The sequence below is a fragment of the Leguminivora glycinivorella genome, chromosome 24, assembly GCF_023078275.1.
Source record: "Leguminivora glycinivorella isolate SPB_JAAS2020 chromosome 24, LegGlyc_1.1, whole genome shotgun sequence".
NCBI classification, from domain to species: domain Eukaryota; kingdom Metazoa; phylum Arthropoda; class Insecta; order Lepidoptera; family Tortricidae; genus Leguminivora; species Leguminivora glycinivorella.
This window is the reverse complement of record NC_062994.1, coordinates 687,620-713,514: the sequence shown is the minus strand read 5'-3', so window position 1 is coordinate 713,514 and position 25,895 is coordinate 687,620. Positions and strand designations below refer to the sequence as shown.

At 39.4% G+C, this 25,895-nt stretch overlaps 2 protein-coding genes across 2 annotated transcripts; both read left to right on the top strand.

Annotated features, from left to right (window-relative positions):
- The first annotated feature begins 661 nt into the window (after positions 1–661).
- LOC125238557 lies at positions 662–5,830 on the top strand. The gene is made up of 4 exons (XM_048145895.1): positions 662–727; positions 1,494–1,625; positions 2,502–2,600; positions 5,435–5,830. Exons 1-4 carry the CDS (start codon positions 668–670, stop codon positions 5,636–5,638), a joined length of 495 nt encoding a protein of 164 aa, XP_048001852.1. The 5' UTR covers positions 662–667; the 3' UTR covers positions 5,639–5,830.
- Positions 5,831–6,971: 1,141 nt separating this feature from the next.
- LOC125238955 lies at positions 6,972–25,004 on the top strand. The gene is made up of 11 exons (XM_048146455.1): positions 6,972–7,032; positions 9,426–9,560; positions 11,103–11,235; positions 12,079–12,178; positions 12,546–12,659; positions 16,214–16,241; positions 16,848–16,912; positions 18,353–18,469; positions 19,133–19,267; positions 19,550–19,653; positions 20,932–25,004. Exons 1-11 carry the CDS (start codon positions 6,978–6,980, stop codon positions 24,665–24,667), a joined length of 4,722 nt encoding a protein of 1,573 aa, XP_048002412.1. The 5' UTR covers positions 6,972–6,977; the 3' UTR covers positions 24,668–25,004.
- Positions 25,005–25,895: the final 891 nt, after the last annotated feature.

The window sequence follows — 25,895 nt, the reverse complement described above, 5'->3', positions numbered from 1 at the left end:
CTCCAAGTGGCTCAAATTAATGGTAAATATTACTTAGCTACCAAATTTCAAGAGCTTTTTGTGTAAGTAGCCCCCAGGCAGTAGATGGGAGGGATGACACTTTTTTTGTAACATCGGTATTTTCTACGCGATTAATACTCAGAATCGCGAGCTCTTTCGACCTGATAGGAGAAACAAAATGTACCAAGATTTCCACACATTTTTTCGGCCATACAAAATGTATGGAATAACGGTAACGGAATGGGAAAAAACCTTGGGAGACTTTTTTTCTCCAAGTATTAGAATTGAAAGAGCTCGTGATACAACCTTAAAAGCAGTCGAAGGGGTAATTGCATAAAATATTCCAATGGGTAGAATATGTGTTAGCTGTCGTGGCATCACCAAATGGGCCCTACGGAAGATCAGCGCTGGCTACATGGCTAGCATCATGCTGAGTTGGGTCCATTTCGTTATGAACACTTTTATGTCATTTTGTTCTTTGCTGTTTTATGTTTGATGTCTGTACATGTCCGTACATGTTATGTGATTGTCATGAATAAATGTCTTTTATGTTATGTTTTATGTTATGTAGAAGTGTATCCGTTTTTCACATTAATAGTATAAAACAAAACTATCCTATAAAATAACCCATTTGACTTGCAGAACAGCGTAATACCAGAGGTGTAATATGGAAACTGACCGCTTGATGCAGGCTGTGCTGCAGAGCTTCCTCGATGCTGATCTGAGGGTTTGTGATCCCTATTTTTACCAGCCAGAGACCTCCTTAAATCCAAGGAATTCCAGGGGCCCACCTAAAATTGTGCCCCTCTCTATCCTACTCGAACTTAGGACGATTACCTACCTAGAACTCTGAACTCAGTCTACGACGCGAAACACCACCGAAACGCCACAGAAATGTAGTCTGGCTCTGTCGCGCCAATACGCAAGAGCGATAGAGATATATATCTACGAGCGTTTCGTTTCGTGAGCGTTTTTTGAGCGTTTGTGCCATTCGGCTACGCACCCTGATAGGAGAAACAAAATTGTCTCAAGACTTCCATGTTACATTTTTCAAACTTTCCACTCCGTTACCGTCGTACAAAATGTATGAAAAAATGGTAACGGAATGAGAAAAGAACATCGGGACTCCTATTAAGCTAGGAACATACTACGCGGACGTCCGCGGTCGCGCGACCGCGACCTCGACCGATCAGTGTACACGGTCTTCGGGACGTGGCTTCGGCTGACCAAAACATCCAGCGAGCCAGATTACGATCGGACGTCCGTGCGCTCAAGGCCATGTCCACGACCGACGACCGATAGTTTGCACGGTTAAGTGTATATTCATTGTCTAGATCCCCGTCCGCGTAATATGTTCCTAGCTTTAGGATTGAAAGAGATCGCGATTCTGACTGGAAACCACATAAAAAAATCCAAATACAAAAACAGTGTGTGTGTGGGCTCCGAGCACTTTGAAAAAAAAATGGTCCAAACAGTGAGAATCTACATTATAGGTGGAGGTAGTTCCGAAGAAGTATCAAGAAGAGAAGTACCAAGGTAGAACGGCCGACGTTGGGACAGGGCCTAGCTACGATGCCACCACTCAGGCTGCTGGGCGCAATGTCAACATCGTCAACTATACTAAGGTATTACAAATTACAAGGTATTATAACTAATTATCTATTGTATCTCGTGGATCCACAGAGAACCTCCTATAGAGTGGCAGTCTTGTATATTTGGTTCGTGATACGAGTCACCAGTGTTTGGGGTGCGAGGAGCGGGCGGGGAATGTGTTAAGCGCGCTGTGATTGGCCGTTTCAAGGACGGCGGGCAGTCGCGCCAGATGAAAAGGGACAGAAGTATGACTGTCCCTCTACTGACGCGTAAGTGGCCAATGTAAGTTGACCTATGCCGGCTCTGAATAAATTATAAATATGACTTATTTGTGGAATGTAATGTCGTCTGTTTTTAAATTTGAGCTTCTTGTTACCTTTCCACACCATTTCACACTACAGGTGGACATCTTTAAGCAATCAAAATACCCTTTTCCAATTTTTTTGTGCGAAAAACACGCGCTGCTTTCGGGTCTGTTACTTGGTCGATACTGATCGGGCCCGGCGAGCGCCCGCGCTTATATCAGTGCAAATACTAGGAAGGCTGGCCACCGCGAGTCGTCTTGTAATAGATGTCTATAGGGGTTGGTCTGTGCGTGGATCCCACAGTCAAACTGTGTAAACAGTTTTGGGGGACGTTGTATTTATTTTTATGTTCATGTAAGATGCTTATTCAATAAACAATAAAATAAAAAAAAACATTTATTCAGCAAATAGGGGCACTTTTACACGTCAATATACAAGTTGAACTGAAATTACAATTGATAATACTAATTCTAAGTTCTAACTAAAGTATTACGCTACTACAATGATTAGAGATGTATAAGGTCTCGAAACGACGTTAATCAACTGAAAACTACTTCAGTACTACTTACGTTTAATTCAATAATTTCTTATTTATTTCCATAGCCGCCTGAACCAAGCCGTGTGAGGAACTACTCCGGCCGCACTAACCAATGCGACAGCACTACTCAAGCTGTCGATGGACAATATGCCACCGTCTACAGGGTAATTACTTATTCAATCAATCAATCAAAACATTCTTTATTCAAATAGGCTTACAATAAGCACTTTTAAATGGTCAACAATGTACAATTTTAAATTAGCTTTTGCTCGCGGCTTCGCACGCGTTAGAAAGAGACAAAAAGTAGCCTATGTCAGTCTCCATCCCTTCAACTATCTTCACTTTAAAAATCACGTCAATTCGTCGCTCCGTTTTGCCGTGAAAGGCGGACAAACAAGCAGACACACACACTTTCCCATTTATAATATTAGTATGGGTATCAGAGCAATTTAATACACAATATTGTTTTAAAACTACTTGCATTGTATTAATAAAATTATGTCAATCTAAATTGTATAAAAATACTAGTCTCTAAAATTACTACTCGTTTGCCCCTGTCTCATTTATTTGGGGTCAGCGCAGCTAGCATGTCTTTCTCTTCCATACCTCTCTATCGCCCGTCAGCTCATCATCCACTTCCTTTCGTTTCATACCATCTCTCACACAGTCCATCCATCTTTTCTTGGTTTCCCTCTCCCGTTTATTCCATCCATATTCATCCGTAATTCCTTTCTTGTCAAATGTCCTGTCACGGTCGCCATCATAGAGGAATAAGTAAGGGAAGAGTTGTAACTCCATACATCAGTAAATGCGGGTTATTTGTATAGGCATAGTTAAGTGACATCTAGCGACAACTAGCGTAAATTATCAGTACTGCTACTTGTCAATAGATGTCGCGACGAACAAAGAGTTTAATGCTCACCAGCTATATTACAATAGTATTAATCAGTATTCTGTTTTCAATTCCTTCTGCTTGTAATATAAGTTGTAAACTGTTCTAAGGTAATGGCGCCTATTAACGTGGTACTTAGGCAGATTTCAAAAGATACCAAAAAATTAAGGGTATCAAAGCTCATTAACGACCACAAATATTTTTTTTATGGAAGAGTATTTATTGAACTATTAGTTTTGAAGAGTTTTAGGATCATTTTAGTTTATTATATGTCATAAAATGATTATTGAAGCCAACATACCTAAATTTTCTATTACCGTGGTAATGAACAGGTTGCAGTTCTATTAACGCGAATTGAGATTTCATTACCGAGGGTATGATTGACAGTGTTTTTCTGCCATCGGTAAATAGAAACCCATCTCAAAATTCGGAGCTTAATACCGACGGTTGAATATACAAATTATGACAAATACATATACCTATACTATCCTCCTTTATGAATACCCACAGAAGACTCAGTTTCACCTAAGAAATCTGTACTTACGGTACACTAAATGTCATATTTTGATACAAGACTAATATGTCGCTCGGTAATAGATACTTCTATAGGAACCCATTACCGACCCAAACAAATATTGCATGGATCGGTAATAGATTCTTATATATTCTATTACCGAGGGTTATCTGATCGTACCATCGGTAATAGGCATAAATTGGAGTATTATAAAATCTAATTCCGACCCATAAAAACAAAGTCATACAGATGTATTTTCATTACAAATCAAAATAAAATATTGCAACCTTATATTAAAACCAAGTTTACATAACTGGTAAGTAAGCATCAGACTTTATGTCAATGTTTAAAAAAACTGACAAATTAACGGTTTTCATAGAAACTACGAAATCAGTCATGAAGTTTTTGCTAAAAATTAAGGTTTTGTTGAATAATTTTCATACCGCGTAAATAGTTCTTTGATAGCGTGAATAGATCAAGATTGAAACAACTGTAAGACGTTATATAACTGATCACATATACTTAAAATAAAGCAAAAAGAACTAATATCACTACTTTAACTATTACCGTGGTATACCACAGTAATAGAATCTACTCACGAAATGGCGCCTTTCACCGCTGTCTTTTAATTTCCACTTTAAACACATTTCCAGGCTAAACAATACGTAAAAAGTACTCTGAAGTCATGTAGAAAACTATAAACAATAATTTGAAATGCATAACTTTCACCTGTTTGCCATAATGATTACGTAAACTACTAAATGAGATTGGAGTTCACTTATGTTTAGCGTCACACGTCAGTATGACACAACCTCTTCTCGCGGCCCCGTGTCAAAAACTGTCAAATAGCGAGCGTCTTCTTTCATTCACACTCTCTATCGCCTATATGTGCGTTAGTCAACTAAACAGGCTTCCTTTGTGTGAGTAACTTTTTTTAAGAAATTGGTCGGTTTGCCTATAAAATGCGTATTTGCAAATGCGGCGGTAATGGACGTCGATTTCGATACCCGCGTTGATAGCCGCCGTTACCTTAATATTAAATTTTTGGCAGGCGAGACACTGTTGCCACCTAGTATCGAGTAGTGGTACTGATAATCCACGTTATTTGACGCGTGATTGACGTGTGATTGTCGCTAGATGTCACTTAACTATGCCTATACAAATAACCCGCATTTACTGATGTATGGAGTTACAACTCTTCCGTTACTTATTCCTCTATGGTCGCCACTATTGTCCATGCGGAAAATAAAACCTCCAAACTTTTGAGAATAAGGGTTTATTACATTTAACTCATCCCTCCGCATAACGTGCCCATACCACGCTAAACGATCGCTCTTACTTTTTCTACTATTGGTGCTACTTTCAGGCTTCCCCTTTTATACTCTTACTAACCTTTCATATAAAGTCAAGTCGGTTAAAAACTGATTAAAATTGGATACTGTAATCGCAAAGGTGTGTATGGAAATGCTAAAAACATTATTGGATGATGATTAAGGGCCAGTTGCACCAACCACATTTGTCAGACACATCATCGTCACGCAGCAGACGCTTTACGGCGGTTTGATGCAACCGGCCCTATGACATATTTTCAGGTACAGCATTGCAAGATGACCCCAACTTCGCCCCCACCGATGACGTCCGAGTTTCCGCCGCAACGCCCTGACGTCGCTTACGGTGAGTTACCTGCCTCGCATTCAGTTCCAAACCGTCTGGCCGAAGTGACAACGGCGATTGAAAAGCACGCGAACCACCAAAGTGACTATGGTTATAGAAAAACACGCGAACCAAGGACTTGACTCGCATTCGTGGATATTGGTATTAAGTAACTCACCCCCGCACTCACCTGAGGTGTAGGTACACACACACATACGTACTTAGACCACCCACGAAGGATAGGTATGTAGGTTGCATCAGCTAACCTTGGCCTACATTGTACATTTCCAATAACCTTGTAATGCACCTGCATCTGTAATCCGATATACCTGTAACTTGATATTATATATACCTTTAATTATAATTCTATTTTCTATTAAACTATGTCAAGGTCAATCTTACACGTGACTGCACATGAACAAAGAACTTACATAGTATATAAGGGAAACCGTGTACTTAAATAAAGGATTCTATACTGGACAGTCACGTCTTTCACTACTCTCCCGTAACGCCTCCAACGCCGCACACTTCATGGCGACCTTGCCAGTGGGGCTGCTCGAGCAGTAGCCACCTGCTCTATGCAGCCCAAGTGTCGCTGCACCGCACACTTCACACCTCTGCAAGCCCCGTAGCCAAATAGCACAAACGCTCACGAAACGAAACGTTCGTAGATGTCTATCTCTATCGCTGGTGCATATTGGCGCAACAGACTAACTTTCGCGGCGTTTCGTTTTCATTTCGCGTCGTAAAAATGCCATTCAGCTATGGCAGGCTGTCAGCCTCATCAAAAACAACCGTTGACGCTACGCTACGTGGAGTCTGGCTCTATCACACCACTACCGAAGAGCGATAAAGTGAGCTAGCTACGATACGCTTACAATGTGCAAGCGGTTGTGACGTCGTGAATCTCTGTCTGCTTTCCTAGTCCTTCCAAGCCACTTCGATCATCATCATTCATCATTCTCCTGCCCTTATCCCAGTCATTTGGGGTCGGCGCAACATGTCCTTCTCTTCCATACCTCTCTATCACCCGTCATCTCATCATTCACTTGTTTCCGTTTCATATCATCTTTCACACAGTCCGTCCTTTTCCTCGGTTTTCCTCTCCCATTACTTCCTTCAACATTCATTCGTAATACCTTTCTCGTCACATGATTTTCATCCCTTCGCATCACATGCCCATACCATGCTAGTCGATTCGCTCTTACTTTTTCTACTATCGGTGCAACTTTCAGACTTCCTCTTATATACTCATTCCTAATCTTATCCATTCTTGTGACCCCACACATCCATCTTAACATTCTCATCCCCGCTACATGCAATCTCTTTTCGTCTATCAAGCCACTTCGATCCACAGAGAACTGTGCTTCGATCAGACGTCTACTAATTCTTTGAACCTTTCCTATCCCTAAAACCCTTTTTTCTATCTTAGGTGGTGATAATTTCCAAGTCGGTGGCAGGGGAAGTGGAGAGACCTGTAGCATGCCTCTGAAGAGTACCAGCTACCGTGGGGGAGGGATGAACTGGCCTAACAGAAGTTAGTATTAACCACCATACAACATTTTAATTTTGAAAAAACTTCGACATAGTGGAACAATTTAATCAAATGCGGCTAAGAACACTCACGACTAATTCAGTTTTCAAACAGAAACCCTAAAAAAACGAAATCTAAATCGATCGGCCGCCCTAAAGGATTTCCGAAAAACATTTTAATGCTCGTACATAATAGAACTCATTGTTACTTTGCGGTGGTTTGGTCTCCTGCCTAATGTCATCATCTTCGTTCTTTGGTTCATTTTTAGGCACCATTTTGTGTCCGGTTGTCACCTTTTAACCATAGGCTTTATCAAATTCCCTCGCAACGTTTTCCTGGTGGTCGGTTATCCAAGGATATTTGGAATGATCGGTGCAATGAATCTAGTGGTACGTGTCGGCATTCGGTTCCGCGTCCTTCGAACTGGTTTCCCATTTGAATTCATAGTGTCTTTTATCCATTGCAGATAAATGCTCACAGGAGTGAACGCCCCACTCATAGTGACATGCTGACTATCCCCTCCTTTGACTACGCCTATTATAGTCCCATTGAGCAACAAAGGTCCCCCAGAATCCCCCTGGAGAGCCATTTGCATTTTGTTTGAGCACATCGCTGCAACACATACCACTGGACCAACATATACATCAATGTTACTACAAGGTATTACAATGCCTCTCCCCACTTGTAGTGGTATTCTAGCTAGCTGGATTGTCTTATACAACGAATCGCTTTCAAATATATGCCCACTCGTTCTTCCAAAGCCAGCGTATTCTACCGGTAGACCGAATAAAGTCTTATAGTCTAACGCTAAAAGTTTCGCGTGTTTTTTTGGTATTTTTTCAACTAAAACTAGTCCTATGTCATCCATTGGCCCCACGTCAAATCCTCTCGCAGAGATTCCTATAAAGTTATTCGTCGGTGGAGTGAAAGTTCGTATTATATTGACGTTTAAAGTTGTCTCATTTGGTGCTGAAGTAAAGTCTCCATATCTTACGGCCATTTTGTGTGGGGAATTCAAACAGTGTCCAGCTGTGAGCACCCAGGTTTCGGCAATGAGGCTTCCAGTGCAGATTCTGAAAGTGAAGTGTGGGATAATCTTTAAGTACAACAGCACGATGAAGGAAAATTCGTTTTCTGAGGCGGTTTCCCCTTTATAGACTCGTAGGGCCTGATGATCTGCAGCTACAGTGAGTCTTAGAATAAATGACACTATAGCTAGTTTATTCATCTTGCAGTCAGTCATAGCACTTCTTTTGGTTGAGTGGAGGGCACTGCAACGTACATACAGCGACTTTATGGGATATCGGTCTTACATCCGATATCGGATCGGATAATGTGGTCGCACTTATGGTGGTCACGACCCTCAGTCATGAAGAGAAGTACTTCTTCGAAAAATTCATGCGTGATTTTGTTTCATTATCGAAAAAGAACGAATTTCAGTTTTTTCCTAGCTAGATGTCACAATGTTTTTAGGCCTCCTGGTTTCTGATAATTCAGATTTAATCTCGAGAGCCTATAACTTTTATATTGCATCATAATTTAAATAAAAAACGATAAGCGTTGAACACGTGAATAAACAATCACTAGAATTGGGTATTTCGCATTTGAAATCGGTTTTGTCATAATTTTGGATGGAAAGTGAAAAATATATGACACTAGCTCTTGCCAGCTGCTTTGCTCGCGTTAGAAAGATACAACTCTCCATCCCTTCAACTATCTCCACCTAAAAAACCACGTCAATTCGTCGCTTCGTTTTGCCGTGAAAGACGGACTAACCAACAGACACACACACACACTTTCCCATTTTTAATATTAGAGGTAGTATGGATACTTATTCCGAATCTTTCGTTTCTTGTCAAAATGTATGCCTTGTAGGTACAGTTTTTAAAAGAGATTTACGAACTACTTAGCTTTTGCCCGCGGCTTCGCTAACGTAAATTCGAAAATTTGCGGAATGCTCCATAGTAACTTACACCCCCCCCCCATTTTAGTGAAGTGGGAGGTTAGAAAGAGACAAAAAGTAGCCGATATCACTCTCCATCTCTTCGACTATCTCCACTTAAAAAATCACGTCAAAACGTCGCTCCGTTTTTCCGTGAAAGAGGGACATACAAACAGACACATACAATACACTTTCCTATCTAAATATATACTCGTAAAAGAAGAAACTGACTGACTGACTGACATATCAACGCACAACCGAAACCGCTGATTCTAGAGATTCCAGATACGTAGGTTCCTTATATTATAAGATGTAGAGGAGCACTATGAAAGGATTTTTTAATATTACTTATATTACGCGGGCGAGGCCGCGGGAAAAGGCTAGTTTATAATATTAGTACGAATAGGTAGATGCAAATATTGTGCAATATTACTCATCGATATATATGTTTTAGGTGACGTGTATTCTCCACGTATGTCTCGCTGTTCGGACAGCTTCGAGAGGTCGCTCCGAAAGTATCCGTCCATGCCTCCTGAACACTCCTCTGAAGTGTTCGAGCGGCTCATCACCTACGCTATGCCGAGGACTTGTGAGTTTCTTGTAGTTCCTCTAAAGGGTCGCTCCGAAAGTATCCGTCCATGCCTCCTGAACACTCCTCCGAAGTGTTCGAGCGGCTCATCACCTACGCTATGCCAAGGACTTGTGAGTTTCTTGTAGTTTCTCTAAAGGGTCGCTCCGAAAGTATCCGTCCATGCCTCCTGAACACTCTTCTGAAGTGTTCGAGCGGCTCATCACCTACGCTATGCCAAGGACTTGTGAGTTTCTTGTAGTTTCTCTAAAGGGTCGCTCCGAAAGTATCCACGTCTCCTGAACGAATCGGCCGAAGTTTTTGACCGGCTTATCACCTACGCTATGCCGAGGACCTGTGAGCATAATAGACGGTCAAGCAAATTGTGTCACTTAAAAAGCCGCGAAATTAAATTTTTCCATTGAACGATAAACTTCGCCCTTGGTTAAATTTTTTTCAATAATTTTTGTGTTAAGTATGGCTCGTCGATAATTCTGCCGAAGGAAGGCATGCGCTGAACAAGACAATAAGCCGCTGAGACCTTCGTACATTTTTCAAATTTGCCGTCTTCTTTTTGTGACAAGATTGACCGTGTTTATAAAATAGTTTATTTAATCGTTTTAACTGTTTAAGTTATTATTCGTGCGTGCTCTTAAAAGCAAAGTTATACCTGGGGCCCGTTTCTCTAAACTGAAAGTTACAAGTTACGAGCGGAAGTCTCTTTCCAACTTGTCATATTAGACATTGACAACCACTTGTAAATTGTAACCTGTAGCTTCGAAAAATGGGCCCCTGATCAGATTTCGACTATATGAGCAGCCTAAGTGCGTTTTTATATTATCCGATCCGATATCGGATATAGGACCGATGGGTTACCCTCATCTGGCAGAATAATTTTGGTCAGAAACACACTTCGCATTACATGTTTCGTAGAAACACTTTCGATCGAATGGTAATTTTGCAGAAAACTTAGTTGGCATTATTACACACCTTTGGCAGAATATTGTTTTACAGAACATTACTTTGGTCGACTTTGATTTAGCATAATTTTATGTACCACAATAATCGTATAGCATACAAGAGCAGAATTATGACACGCTATCGAAAAGGAAATACAGCCCTAGAGGTTAGGTACAACGACGAGCGAAGCGAGGAGGAGTGTTAGTTAACTTGCATCAAAAGATCCAACTCACTATCAAAAAGCAAATTGCGACTTTATGCCGCCTATATTTTATTTTGCACAAGTATTATCTGCGAAAGTACTATTCGACTAGAAGACTATTATGCTCTTCAACATTATGCCAAAGTACGATTTGGTATTATAAAAATCTGCGAAATTATTTATGCCAAAGCATATTCTGCGTAAGGTGTTTCTGCCAAGAAATATTATATGTATACTAAATCATATATATATACTAAATAAAAAGTTTCTGCAAGACAATAGTGAAGTTGAGCCGCCATCTTTGATTTTTGCCTTTATCCTTCCTACATCCCATATCGGATCGGATAATGTGAAAACGCACTAAGGCACATATTATTATCAATGTCATAATCCAATTTTAGCCCGTTCCCCCCGCCATTCTCCGCAGCGCGAAACCATCCGCCCTAAGGCCTATGAGGAGCCCTGCAAATACAGACCTAGGGCTCCTGAAGAAGACCCGACACGAGACAGGAGGGATGACTTAAGCCATTTGAGGTAATCTTCAAAAATACCTTAAATTCTTTAACACATTATTTGTTGTCACCCATGAAAACGAGATGCCACAAAACGTTTTATTCTGTAAATTCCGGAATTTAAATTTATGAAATGGAAAATTTAAATCCATACAATTGTCCCAACAAAGTATGGAAAAATTCCCAAGTTTTGCTATGTGAATGTTTCAGAATTTAGGAAACTTTCCGTCGGCACATCAGTAGTCCCTACTTTTGAGTCGCTGGGAACCATGCGCGGATCCTGGTCCATGGGGGTCATGGCCTCCCCTGGAGCCTAGGTTGGCTATACAAATAGACCACACGATAGGCCTGGGCTTTACCACGTTTACCAATTTTAAATTTATCTTTAGGACCTTCTAGGCTAGAAGGCTCATAATGGTATTGGTACCTATCTGTGCATGAGTCTAGTGAAAAAGGTTATATGAGCAGTTCCCGGCAACTTTGTAGATACCACGTCAGCAAATTTTAATTGATCCTATTTTGTTACAGACATTTAGTAATATAAGTCGACTTTCGTAAGACATATACAGGTTAATTGTTACAATTAAGAAAATATAGATACTAGAGAACCTTAATGACGAAATAAAACTTACTAAAATCTCAATTCATCAAAAAAATCTTGGTAACAAAACAGGAAAAAAAAACAAATTTAACCTTTTCCTTAATTCTTGTACAAACTTTTCGAGAACTGCTGATAACTCAAATTGACTCGGTGAAAAAGGTCACAAGTCCGAGGTGGGACTTGTGCCCTTTTTCACCGAGTCAATTTGAGTTATACCCTTTTTCACTAGACCCACAGCTATGATAACTGAAGTTTGTATTTCAGAGAGAGCAGCAAGCAAGCGTACGCGAAGCACGGTGACATCCGGCAGATCCGGGAGATGTCCCGGAGACTCCGTAAGAGTCTCAAAACTATTTCCTCTTACGTAAGTCTACTTAGCGCGTAGCCCCGGACGAGTCCAGCTTTGGTACCAAGGGGTTGAGTAATTAGCATATAGTACAGTAACTTTGTCGCCTGAAAGTATGGGGCAGTAAGTATGCGTCAAATCCGGTAGTTTTAATTTTTTGCAGACTTGTTTAATGATGTTGGCCTAATGAATAATCCAAGTTTGTGACCTCGAGCACCGAACGCAACTTTGTCAAAAATCGAAAAAAACACGAAAAAATCGTTTCAATTAACATTAGTCAGTCCCAAATCGAAATTTCTACGTTCAAGGCCGTCTACCAGATTTTTTCAAAGCAGCACGTGACGATATATCGGCCTAAAGGGTTAATCTCTGATTGGTTTCGCAGTCGCATATGCACACAATTGCCACATACCTGGACGGTATTGACCGGGACTGCGACACACCGATCTTGGAGACCTCGGAGACGGAACATGAAGACACGCAGCCGGCTCATGAGTTTGTAAGCTAAATTAACTCTCTTTTCACCTACATACATACATACCATCACGCCTGTTTCCCAGAGGTGTGGGCAGCAGCAGGGGCTGGTCCATACAAGCCGATTCCCACAGGCTTGCCTAAAATGGATTACTAGTATAGTACCTAATGTTAAGGTAGGTTTCTTTTTGCTCAGTGTTGCCAGAGAAAAGAGACTAAATGGTGTTGCCTAGCAGAAATTTTCACCAGCCGCCACTAGTAGGCAGAGATTAAGGATTTCCATTTGCTACAATCCTGACAAACCAATTTCGCTGCTCAAATACGCATTCTCAGAACGTTCCTGATACACCGGTTCTGTTTCAGCTAATAGGGGTTATGCTATTCTATGTAACATTAATTTTGAATGAGATTACGTTGAGGCACTCTGTTCGGTCCTTGTTTGTTTATTTTTCTTTCTGACTCTTGGAGACCATATACATCTCCAAGGAAAAAAGTAGATTAAGTATACATATATTTTTTTTTTCCTTTGCTTAAGACAACAAGAGTCTTTTACAACTCTAAAGTTATTTTAGTTATTCGGTTTTTTTCTTCATGTATAATTTTTTTAGATGTACTTTGACACTTAGAGACTCTATACATCTCTAACATCTCTTATTAATAATCATAATAGCTTTGTACTTTGTATAATTTCTTGTGTTAATATTTTTTTTTTATGAATACTTTTGCTTATTAAATTGTATCTTGTTTTTTTTTTAATGCATGTTAAATATAAGATGTAATGTTTTGAAAAGAAGTGGCCCGCCGAGTTTCTTGCCGGTCCCATAGTGGATACCCTCCTCCAACTGAGGGGGGACTGAAATCTTCTCGAGGCTGAGGCGTAGGGTTAGAGCCGGCGTAGTTTTATTTGACGTTCATAAGCGCATTGTAATATGCCTACTTGGAAAATAAATATTTCATTTCATTTCATTTCATTTCATGCTCGTTGGTTTCGAGTACTTCTGTCCTGGCCTTTTTGCATTTGGTAGTGTTGTGTTCCTGCCGGTGAGTAAGGCTGCCAGAGCTCAACGAGGGTGCGGTGTGCTGATGACGGGAGGACTTACGGAACTAACTTGTTCCGTCTATTGTCCTTTGAGTCGTCGGCAACCCGAACCCTCCTTAGAACTTGTACACTCATTTTTGCTGTGTACTTATCACAGCAAAAGGGAGTGTACATGTTTCTAATGGGGTGGCAACGCGCATGTGACACTGTTGGAGTTGCAGGCGTCCATGAGCAATTCCCGAAAAGTTTGTACATTTCGATCACGTCTCCGATTTTGATCAAAATTGGTAGGCTGATAGAGTCCATGATGCTAAGCAAGGTCCACTAGGTTTCCCAAAATGTCCTAGGTTGTTTGTATGAAACCTTTCTTTTTTGTTACCAGATTTCTATACATTTTCGGTAACAAAAAAGGAAAGTTTCATACAAACAACCTAGGACATTTTGGGAAACCTAGTGGATCTTGCTCAGCATCATGGACTCTATCAGCCTACCAATTTTTATCAAAATCGGAGATGTGATCCAAATGTACAAAATTTTCGGGAATTGCTGCCATAGGTTACGGTGGCCGCTTTACGGGCCGTATGCTTGTTTGCCACCGACGTAGTATAAAAAAAAAAGTTCGACTAGTCTTCCAGTTCCAACTGATCCTTCCATTCCTTTTTTACAAGCTTTTATTCAACTTGCCTTGGGTCAAAACGTAGAAACTAAATTAGACCCACTTCCCGGTTTCCGATTGACCTGAAATTTTGCACACATATGTAAATCACATGACAATGCAATATTTTGGTATCATGGAGCTGATCTGATCATGGAGCAGAAAGGTGATCAAAGGAACTCTGTTATGAAACGTCGTATACCCATCAAGTTGTAAGGGGTTTTTATAAATGTCTCGGAGAGCAGTAGGTGATGGTGATGACTGTTGAAATAAAGGTACAGTCGTCGATAAAAGCTTGTGCCAAAAATGAAATTTTTGCAAAAAAACTGACCTATTTCATAATATACATACTTTCTGCGTTAATCTCGTCTCATCCATCCTCTCTACATGCCCGAGCCATCTGTAAGATATCCATCTCAATCTTTGCATGTTGTCGGAAACTCTCCAGTCAGTCCGTATTTTACAGGTTAGGTACACTTCGGAGAGTATGATTAAGAACTACACGCGATCATTCCACCGTCCCCATTCTACCATCGGACTTTTAGACGCACGGCCGGTTTCCACTCTCATTAGGTCAAACATGGATATTAAAAAGGGGCGCGACTCAGCATAATGTTGCAGTAATTTTTACTGCAACGCTGGTTTTCAGTCGGACCCTAAGTAGTTCACTAAACCTAAACTAATTAACCTAAACTAGTTTGTGTGTGTGTGTGTGTGTGTGTGTGTGTGTGTGTGTGTGTGTGTGTGTGTGTGTGTGTGTGTGTGTGTGTGTGTGTGTGTGTGTGTGTGTGTGTGTGTGTGTGTGTGTGTGTGTGTGTGTGTGTGTGTGTGTGTGTGTGTGTGTGTGTGTGTGTGTGTGTGTGTGTGTGTGTGTGTGTGTGTGTGTGTGTGTGTGTGTGTGTGTGTGTGTGTGTGTGTGTGTGTGTGAGTGTGTGTTTGTGTGGGCGCGCGTGTGAACCTATTGCGTATGATTGCGCGTATAAAAGCGCTATAATAGGGAACTGTAGTAAAAAAAAAAATATTTTATACCATGCACGAAATAAAGCATCAGATATATAAGAATAGAATTATAAGAAAAACATGGACAGAAGTTATTTTTAAATCCAATTTCTATTTAATAAGTCACGTAGAAATAACTGAGTTGACCGTGACGTCACCCAATTCGACATCATACAAACTCCATATTAGCAAGTTGTTCAAATTCGCCTTGACAGTTCTTAAAAAGAAGCCGATTTCACTAAGAAGCAAGTAGCCTATATGTGTATACAAGTATACATATACATATTCAACGTTTATAAACAAAAGGCAACTGTTGTATGCGTACAATATTAATATTAAGACGGCCGGTCTGGCTCAGTCGATAGTGACCCTGCCTGCTAAGCCGCGGTCCTGGGTTCGAATCCCGGTAAGGGCATTTATTTGTGTGATGAGCACAGATATTTGTTCCTGAGTCATGGGTGTTTTCTATGTATGTATGTATTTATCTATTTAAGTATGTATATCGTCGCTTAGCACCCATAGTACGGTCACGGACTTTAATTGTTGATCCAGTTCTAGCTCATTTTATACTTGACATTTCAGAGTTAGGCATAGTTAAGCTATGAAGTTCCAGTATAAAATGAGCCAGAAGTGGATCAACAATTAAAGTCCGTGACTGTACAAGCTTTGCTTAGTTTGGGGCTAAGTTGATCTGTGTAAGGTGTCCCCAATATTTATTTATTTATTTTATTTATTTAATTATGCTATATCCTTTGGCTGGGCTATTATCAGAGATAGGAAGGTATTACTCTAATGCCAAGAGGTAGGTTAATTTGAATTTGAAAAAGGTGTCTTTTTAGTCTAATTTTAAAAGTATTAAGTCTAATGTATTGCATTTTTGTTTCAGAGTTACCCAGTGAACTCCACGGTTCAAGGTAAATATTAGGTACTTACATGATACGTAGTCATGTTATGTAAGAGTAAGTTGTTGATCAATATCAAAACATTATTTAAAAACTTTGCCGAACAAATTCAAAAATGATGCTCACAGCAAGTGAATCCTTTTCCGAAGCAATATTGTTTATTGCACCAATAAATTGCTCTGATATTTAGAATAAGATGAAAATTGTACATTGTCAACCATTTAAAATTGCTTATTATAAGCATATTTGAATAAAGAATATTTTGATTGATTGATTGATTGCAATAGTTGGCACTAAATTACAAAATACAAACGTTTATTCAGCAAGTAGGCCACAAGGGCTCTTTTAAACACCCTGTTTCCGAGAAATTCGCAAAATCTGACTGACCCTTTCTATCCATACTAATATTATAAATGGGAAAGTGTGTGTGTCTGTTTGTTTGTCCGTATTTCACGGCAAAACGGAGCGACGAATTGACGTGATTTTTTTAAGTACAGATAGTTGAAGGGATGGAGAGTGACATAGACTACTATTTGTCTCTTTCTAACGCGAGCGAAGCCGCGGGCAAAAGCTAGTATGTATATAAATACTTATATTAACCCATTCGCCTTCTTCCAGCCGCCGTCCTCACCACCTCACTGGGGGTGGAAGCCAAACCATTACCCTCTTCCAGCCAACGTACAGTAAGAAATATTTTATTTATTTTGTTTTTGGCATTTATGCACCTTAATATCTCTTTATAATCATTCCCTCGAATCTGAAGATCGTGACAAGAGTTATTTATTTAAAGCGCGCGGTTGTTTTATGCGGAGATCGCAGCGTCAGACGAATGCGATCAACGGATGCGTCTACCGCGTCTGCGTTCCAAAACAAGGCACCCTTTTTTTACGGCAAACGCATGCGCTAAACGCTGCTGCGAGCGCATTGTCATTTTTTTTACGTGGGAGCTACATAGTGCAATATTTTTTTATGCGTTTGACGCTCCGTTCGCAGCGATATTTTAAAATTGTTTGCGATTACCGCAGCGATTACTTGAGAAGGTATACATATTTGGAATTTAGTCTTAAAGTGTCTTTCAAACAGGTTAACGTGTTAAGTTAAAAAACTCACCAGACTTCTCGATTATTTCGCCAATTTCCATCCACTTTCGGTTGCGATGTTGGATATTTTTGTAATGTTCGTGTGAAAGATCATAGAAAACCGGTCGATCTCTAATTAAATCAATCAGGAGTTCATAACCCTCCCTTGGAAATGGCATCATTTTACGTTTCTTTAAGTTTGCCATAGTGATGAAATTAATAATTAATTAATGTCACAATTAACCGAGTTGAGATGCAATGCTTTGTGATTTATTCTTCCTCCATTAAATGTGGGTAGACGCACAAAACAACACGAATATGCTCAAGCGCTAACCGCTTGCGTTGAACGGACACGTTTCGCGCAATAAACAAGGATGCTCCTTATATAAACTATGAAGATAAAATATTTTTATATGTGCGTTTGACGCATTGCGTCTCACGCTGCGCTTGCCGCTGCGTTAACCGCGTAAAACAATGGTCTATAATTATATTACCTGACTTGAAATGATCTGCGTCTATCGCACTGCGTGTAACGTAGCGTTTATCGCATAAAACAACCGCGCGCTTTACAATGGCATTATCAATGGCGTATATTAAGATTAGTAATGGGCCTAAAACAGACCCTTGTGGTACTCCCATCTCCACTGTTATTTTATACGATATTTCTCAATTAATTTTTAATACATCGAAGTAGAAGCATGTGCGCAACATAGGGGATATATGGCTCTATTATTATAATATACCTTAAGCGTGTCTTTATGTGTAAATGCTATGATCTACCAACTCAAAAGCTTATGGAAGATAGTAAAACACTACAACATCATTGCTGCTATAGGTGAAAAACTTAAGAAAGTCACCTGTTGTGTGTATATTCACGCAAATAAATGATTTATGATTTATGTGTGACGAGTGACGTGTTCGAATAGAGAACACATATTTAAAATTAGTAAAACAAATGCCTATTCGAACACGTCACACACATACAACAGGTGACTTCCTTAAGTTTTTCACCTATAGCATTCTTCATCCTCTCTCTCTTTGCAGATAGCTGTCCCCCTCTCTCCTACCCCTTCGTCAAGACTTACATCAGGAGACATCTTGCCTGTCGCAACCACTTCGTTAGGAGTGGAAACCAAACCCTTGCTGATAGGCAGACGTACAGTAAGCACAGTATGTTTGTTACTAGATCCGACACTTAATAATCAATTAACTTATCCTTAATAATTTTTATATTTATCCCATAGTCCAGTATTTACTCCATTATTTTCATTCAATTGTCCCTTAATGGGATAAGTTCGCCTTTGTACAAATGATGTGTGTGTTCTTTTTTCTTTACTGTGTGTGTTCTTATCTTTGTACAATAAAGTGTATTACTTCTACTATTACTACAATTGCCCAGTACATTTTAGATTCCATTAACTCTCAAATAGTCTTTACACCCTGGCAGGTGTTGCCTCTGCGTACATTCCATGACACGGGTAAGGGCAGCATCCACTCGGTGTACCCCTTACATTTCATTAAAGTGTTAAAAGCTTCGTGTTTGCTTCGGCTCCGCACATGCCTCCCAAAGGTCCGGAACACCCTGTGGTTTCCGTGATGGGAATGATTTAACTTAAAAATGTAAAGCTCAGTATTCCAAAAAGTACCTTAAGCAACCAAACATCACGAATCGTCATTCATTTCATTATACGGCGTTCCATGCTCATAAAGTCCATATGCTTCATCTGAAATGTGTACAAGTCTTTGTTAGAATTTTAGAACACATCGTTATATAGTTTAAGGAACCTTCAGGGATTGAACGTCACGTGTTTTCCATTATTCTAGCAGATAGCCATCCCTCTCTCCCCCACACCCTCGTCGAGATGTACCGGCACAGACTTCGCTAACTACTTCTCCGCCTCCCCTCCTAAGACTTCGCTGGGGGTCGAAACTATTCCAAGTTCGATAAGTAAACGTTCAGTAAGTATATCCTAATGAAATAATTAAAATCTATACTAAGTAATATAGAATAGAATAGAAATCATTTATTCAGGCAATACATCAGTGCTAAGCCGCGGTCCTGGCTTCGAATCCCGGTAAGGGCTTTTATTTTATGTGACGAGCACAGATATTTGTTCCTGAGTTATGGATGTTTTCTATGTATAATTGTACACCACAACATAAGCCTTCTTGAACTTACCATGGGACTCAGTCAATCTGTAAAAATGTCCTGTAATGTTTATCTATTTGTTTTTATTACAGATAGCTGTCCCACTATCCCCAGTTTCGTCGAAACTCACCACATTATCTGACCTGCCGCGCCTCCTCATCACCAGGTCCGTCCAGACCTTTAACTTCCCAGGAAGGTCAGTGGAAACCGTCACCAGCAACAGACATCTTCCAAATTGTAATCCTAAACTAACTACCAAGAAAAGTAAAAGTCTCAGTGATTTTAGACTGAATAGGGACTTTAAAAGTGAAGTCATAGCTTGGCTTGATGACAACAATGATCCTACGATTCAAAAAATAAAAGATACAGTGTTGAAAAATTTAAAGATTAGATTAAAAGGAGTACCTGTAACTGGAGATAAGAAGATTAAAGTGAAAATAGGTAATTGTTTGAAATGCAAAAAAAGCGTTGCAATAGAGCCGTGTGTTAAGCTTACAAATAAACGTAGTGACAATACTCAAAAGCAAGGTGCAATACAAATCAACGAAGAGGAGAAAGAATTTAAGGATACTTTAAATGAATGGTTGAATAATGTTTCCATTATGAAACAGAATATTACATCTAAAACAGTAGACAAAGAACAAAATATGAATACTTTTGCCGATAAACTAAAATATTTAGCATTAGTAAAATCTAAACGATGTAGTGAACATACTATGAAAACGGAAATTTTGGGGATTCTTGACGATGTACTAGTTGACGTCAATGCTTGTGATAAAGCAGCATTCCTTGAAAAATTTTCAGACGTTTTGATGTCTAAATTAGACAGTATGTTACTAGGACAAACGGAAACTAAAACAAGGACATTTCATATTAGTGAAAAACCCAATGTAAATTTACATAACAATCAAATTACTGATAAAGCTACTAAGAATCCTGTAGTCAAAGAACTGATAGAAGATTTACAAACGCAGAAAGATCCAAATCCGGATTTGATTAAGCAAACAATAGAAGATTTAGTGGATACTTTAAAAGATTCGGTGAATAATCAATTTGCATTAGAAGAAATAGCTAGTACACTTCATAATACAGCTAAGTTCTTGACAGGAGAAGCTATTCAATCCTCCTCCCCTCAACGAACAGAGAAACTTAGAAAAAAGATTACTAAAAGACATGCAGCGAATTTCAGTACACAGCCACTAACTGTTTTTATGGTTCAGAATTGGTCAAGTAATTATGTTCCAAAACTATCAGGTACTAAAATTTCCCAACACAGCATTAGGTCGATCATAGACAGAGACATCGAGTATAACTTAAATCGATATAAAAGTCAACTTGCTCAACAGATAGATCAATGGCTTTCAGACTTATCATTATTAAAAGAAGACGATACAGAATGTAGACAAGTTATAGTTCTTGACTTAGCTAGTGATATAATTGAGAGACAAAAATATTTAGAATTTAACAAAAATAGGACCTCAGACATAGATGAACTTGAACATTTGAAGTATCTAATATTTAAATGGATGAAAAGATACGATGGTGAAAAGAATATGGAAATTGTACATCATGCTGTAGAATTGATGGAAATGATAAAGAATATACCAGTCCCAACGTTGAGCAGATCTCAAGACGTTTTGCAAAAATCTATCAGTCATTTATCTTGTAGAAATACTAAGTATGGACCTGGTACTTCTACCGACACAAGTAAAAATACTGTGTACAACTCTAGATCGGATTCAAGCATACATAAGCATAACGTGTCACAAGTTAGTATAGCACCTTCATTTCTTGTAATAGATGGTGTACCCCTCATTAATAAACAGAAAAATGATTCAAGAAGACAAAAACACAAAGATTTAGAGTCACGTCCAGTTAATCAATGCAATCAACCTAACATGCGTTACTTAATAGTAAAACACGATTCTGATTTATCAAAAGACAGTAAAGACAACTCACAAGAAACATTAAAACACGAACTACTACCCAAAAGAACAATGTCCCACATTCCTAAAAGTCTTAAAACTAATGAAATTAATAATGTTCATAATAGTGTGAGCCAATCTAACAGTATCAATAGAGAAGAACATTCTAGCCAAGATAGTTTCGTATCAAGCAAATCTCAGGATGATTTGCATGGATTCTATAGCGGTATGCGCTGTAAAGACCATAATCATGAACCTGGTACTTCAAATAACATTAGTCAAGATGGTGTAAATATGTCAAAGTTAACGACACAAAAGAAACATCAAAAGGATTCTATACTAGAAAACTATGTAGTACATAACGTCAATAACACTAATAATAGAAGATATCAAAGAGAGGATATAACACCGAAACGAAATAGTTTAAAGAGTAAGAAGAAGTTTAATAAAAAACAAGAAAAAAGCAATTCCTCTAAGATGTTTATCTCTTTAGATAACGCGGATGAAGAGCAAAATGAAAATTATGTAAATTTGAATCCTCGACCAGATCCTGCGGGGCTAGTGACTCCAGTACCTACCCATTCGGATAAGCCGTCGAGTGCAGCTGCCCAGCTTATCGCTGAGTGGCGACCACAACCGGTCTTCACTCTGCCCCCGGTCGGACGACCTCAACTTGATCAAATACACGAAGAATTTAAAGAATACCTCAAGAGTTGGTGTGAACAAATACCAATACCTGACAATACTTGTGATGAGAAAGAAATAGCAGGAAAATCTAGATTAGGCATTTTAAATGGTGTCTGGAAAATGATAACGAAATTAAAAGCGCAGCCGGCAGTGTTTCAAAACAAATTTTATTATGAAGATGTATTAGGGAAAGAGATAGATGGATTATTAGATTGCTTACCGCAAACACATGAGTTACAAGAGAAAAAGTATAGCCTTAAATCACAACTTCTCGATAAGATATCAGATATGAATGAGGTGATTAAAGAGATAGAAACGCCTGATAATTACAAGGAAGTGTTGGCCAATAAAGCTAAAATCATGAAAGATAAGAAAGGAATGTTTTTAAGGAAAACCGTCAGATTAGATCGCGAGCCAGCAGAGAAAATATTTGAAGAGATGCTTAAGTACTGTACTCTTGACGACTTTTTAACGAAAATTGATTATAAAGAGCCCAATAAAATCGTAGAAAAAGCGTACAAAAATAAATTACTTCCAAAGATCCAAGCATACATGGATGAACTCAAGGAAGCTCATGGAAAAGAAATGGATGAACTTATGGATGTCTATAAAGAAAGCGATATTTTAGAACAACTGGAAACAGTACCCTTACCAACAGAAGACGAAATAAAGAAAGATTCTGAGGAAATTCTTTTAGGACTTGAAATTGAGCAATGGATGAATGAGTTGCCTATCATTAAGAGTGACGATGTAAATGAACAGCGTCAGCGTGTAAGGTTAAGGGATGGATTAACGAAAAAAATACATGACATGGGAAAAAGAGCGGACATTTCTGAATATGGCGAAGATACCAAAGTAAGGCATGAGATTTCTTGTTTTCTAGACATGGTACCACTTGAAAAAGATCAAGATTTGAACATCAACAGGATGGTTGATGAGCTTACCAATAGACTAAAACAAAGGGATGGATCTGGAGGGAGAAGAAAATCAGTAGCATTCGAGGACGGAACAGGATATCAACAAGGATATTCATCGAAATTATTAAACAGAAGTGAGTATAGTTTCGGACCTCCAGGATCAGGCATTTACTCGCCTGAGGGTAAATTGGTTCAAGGTGATGATGAAACTCAATATAAAAGCTTTGCTCAGAATCCTCCACTATGCTCTACTAGAATTGAGCAGCCAGGGGAATGGGATGATGATGCTCAATACAGAGCCATGTTCAAAGATGGCGTGCCGTGTTCGTCTATGATCGAGCCGCAAGCTGGCTATGGCCCAGGCTCTTTACCACCAGATTTTAAGCATTCATTCCCTCCCCCGAGACAATTCAATGAAAGTGCGCTAGGAGGATCATTCGGTTACTCTCGGCGAGGTTCGGAAGAACGACATCAATATCCCGATGGGATGGGAATCCCGATGACGCCTCGCTCGGTCCCGCGATCACCAGGGTTCCACGACAGCGCAGCAGCAATGCCTAAAATTCCAAATGACAGCGAGTTCGTATCCTTACATGGCAGCTCATTGCAGGAAGCTCCAAGAGCGTTCGAACAACCACAGAGTGTAGGTTGGGTACCGCCAGAAGCACCACGTTACGTTTCAATGCGTGATAGTGTTCCATCCCAAATGTCTCCAAGACGTTTTTCAAATGACCCGGCATTTACACAAAGATCTCAAATAGATCCAAATATATCAGCAGCCCAAGAGTATATGCCAATGACACGCGGCGGAGCACAAAGGGTGCCACAAGGCTTTATATCAATGCCTAGCCGTCGACCTAGTGACATCCAGCCGCCTTCTCGTTACCAATCCTTGCCTCCAAATCAGTTCATACCACCGCAAGCGTTCATTCCCGAAGAGTCTCGTTTTTCAAGAAGATCAAAAGCATCAAATGATCCTAGTATGCGGCAAGAATTACTAGACGATAGCGTTGGTAGTAGTCGCGGTATGACGCCTCAGGGACCATTTGAGGTGTCCATTCAAGTGCATGAACCTCCTAGGCAATATCGGCAACTTGATGGAGCAGATCCATTTGTGTCTATAGTGAGTCAACAGCGACCGAACGAGTTTATGGACGTCCGGAACAGATCTGCTCAAAACCCGCCGGGTATTAGAACATCACCGGCTAGAGATCTTAATGAAATCCAGAACATAAGCTCTCACCAACAAGCACGGATACCAGTACCAAGTCCCCACGCTTCACGTAATACTCCAACGGATAGAATAACTGAAGCTAGCCAACCAACATCTTCACAAAGAGGAAGATTATTAGCATCAAACGCTCCATCTTCAGAAATAAGTAACCAGCCAGCTTTTTACTCTACTCCAAATCAGAGAAGTAATCTACCACCGCCTAACATCAGAGAACGTCGACAGTTAGAAAAAGAAAGAGGTCCAGCTAGACGTTTAGATATGGAAACAGAAGAAGAAGGGGAGGAGAGATGTTATTGCCGGCAAAGATTTAACAAATGGAGGGGACAGCATTGCCAATCCTGTGATGATTGTATACAAGGAAGATACTATCCTTACCGTCCGTACCCATACCAGTATATGTACCCGCCGATGGGACCACCTCCGTATCCTCCACATTGTAGAAGATAAACAATTTTGCAAAATAAAACCACGCTGGAAACTAATCCACTTTTGCTATGAATAACCGGTCGATTTTAAATGTGCTATCAATTCAATACGTTATGTTCCCATCGAACTTTGTGAATGTTGTGAGTAAACATGGTAACAATACATTTATCTTCTATCACGTCAATTTTAAAAACAGCCAAGACAACGTTTTGTAGACTCTTGATTCGTCTTGCATCAACCCAGCCAACTATAATTTTGAAAATCGTATCAAAACCAACTTGCTTATTTACGTTTTCGTTGTCACTTTTGACAAAAACAATAAAGTGTTACCTAAGGACGTCTTCTTAGATCTATTTTCTTTTATTTATCACAGTTATTTATTTGTCGGTTTGTAATGTGTTTTATATGTTTCGGTTGAATAAAAAATTAAAAATCTTTCAGTGTTTTTGTCTCCAAAAAGATCCCAGGTTGCGTTATATTGCTCGGCTATTTTGTGTAGGCGTTAATTATATTTCGTTGTTAGTTTTTATGGACAAATCAAACGCTAAGAAAAGCCCACAAAACGAGGACAGCCAGTCGTATACCTAAAGATAGGTGTTAGAACGTTTTCACATTATCGGATTCAATATCGGATGTAGGAAGGATGTCAAAAGCAAAATCAAAGATTAGCCTTTAATATATCTTATATCTGGGCGACCGAGCTTCGCTCGGTTCTATTTTATTATATGACGTCTTTAGATTAAAAAAAAAACTCTTATAAATACAAACAAAAATATTTCTGCCAGGATTCGAAACCGTGACACCTGCGATCTGTCTGCGAACATTCGGCAAAATTAACGACCATATTTTACGTTTTATTTACTAACGCGAAAGAAAAACGCATGAAAACTCGAAAATTCGCGTTTTCCGGGATCTAAGGCTACGCTAGATCGATTTTTCACCCCCGAAAACATAACAAATTTCAGCGAAATCGTTAGGAGCGATTTCAGAAATCGATTAAATGAATAAATATACAAGAATTGCTCGTTTAAATGTATAAGATATTGTGACATTGCACATTTTTAGTACAACCAGGGGCAGGAAACTTAGAAGAGGCCCCTTTTTGCATAGAAAGTGGCTACATCGTGTGAGTTTTTTGTACCAACATTTCTTAACTTGGTACTTTCAACTTGAGCTACTAGATGGCGGGGTCACTGAAATACGTTTCTAAAAAGTTTATATATGAAATATTCCATGTCAAGCACAGAAC

Excerpts from the sequence above, each read along its gene's own strand:
- LOC125238557 (XM_048145895.1), top strand. The coding sequence starts at position 668 with ATGGAAACTGACCGCTTGATGCAGGCTGTGCTGCAGAGCTTCCTCGAT. Across the intron at positions 1,626-2,501 it reads ACATCGTCAACTATACTAAG|CCGCCTGAACCAAGCCGTGT; the intron begins GTATTACAAATT and ends TTATTTCCATAG. Across the intron at positions 2,601-5,434 it reads AATATGCCACCGTCTACAGG|GTACAGCATTGCAAGATGAC; the intron begins GTAATTACTTAT and ends ACATATTTTCAG.
- LOC125238955 (XM_048146455.1), top strand. The coding sequence starts at position 6,978 with ATGCCTCTGAAGAGTACCAGCTACCGTGGGGGAGGGATGAACTGGCCT. Across the intron at positions 7,033-9,425 it reads GATGAACTGGCCTAACAGAA|GTGACGTGTATTCTCCACGT; the intron begins GTTAGTATTAAC and ends TATATGTTTTAG. Across the intron at positions 16,913-18,352 it reads CCTCTTCCAGCCAACGTACA|ATAGCTGTCCCCCTCTCTCC; the intron begins GTAAGAAATATT and ends CTCTCTTTGCAG.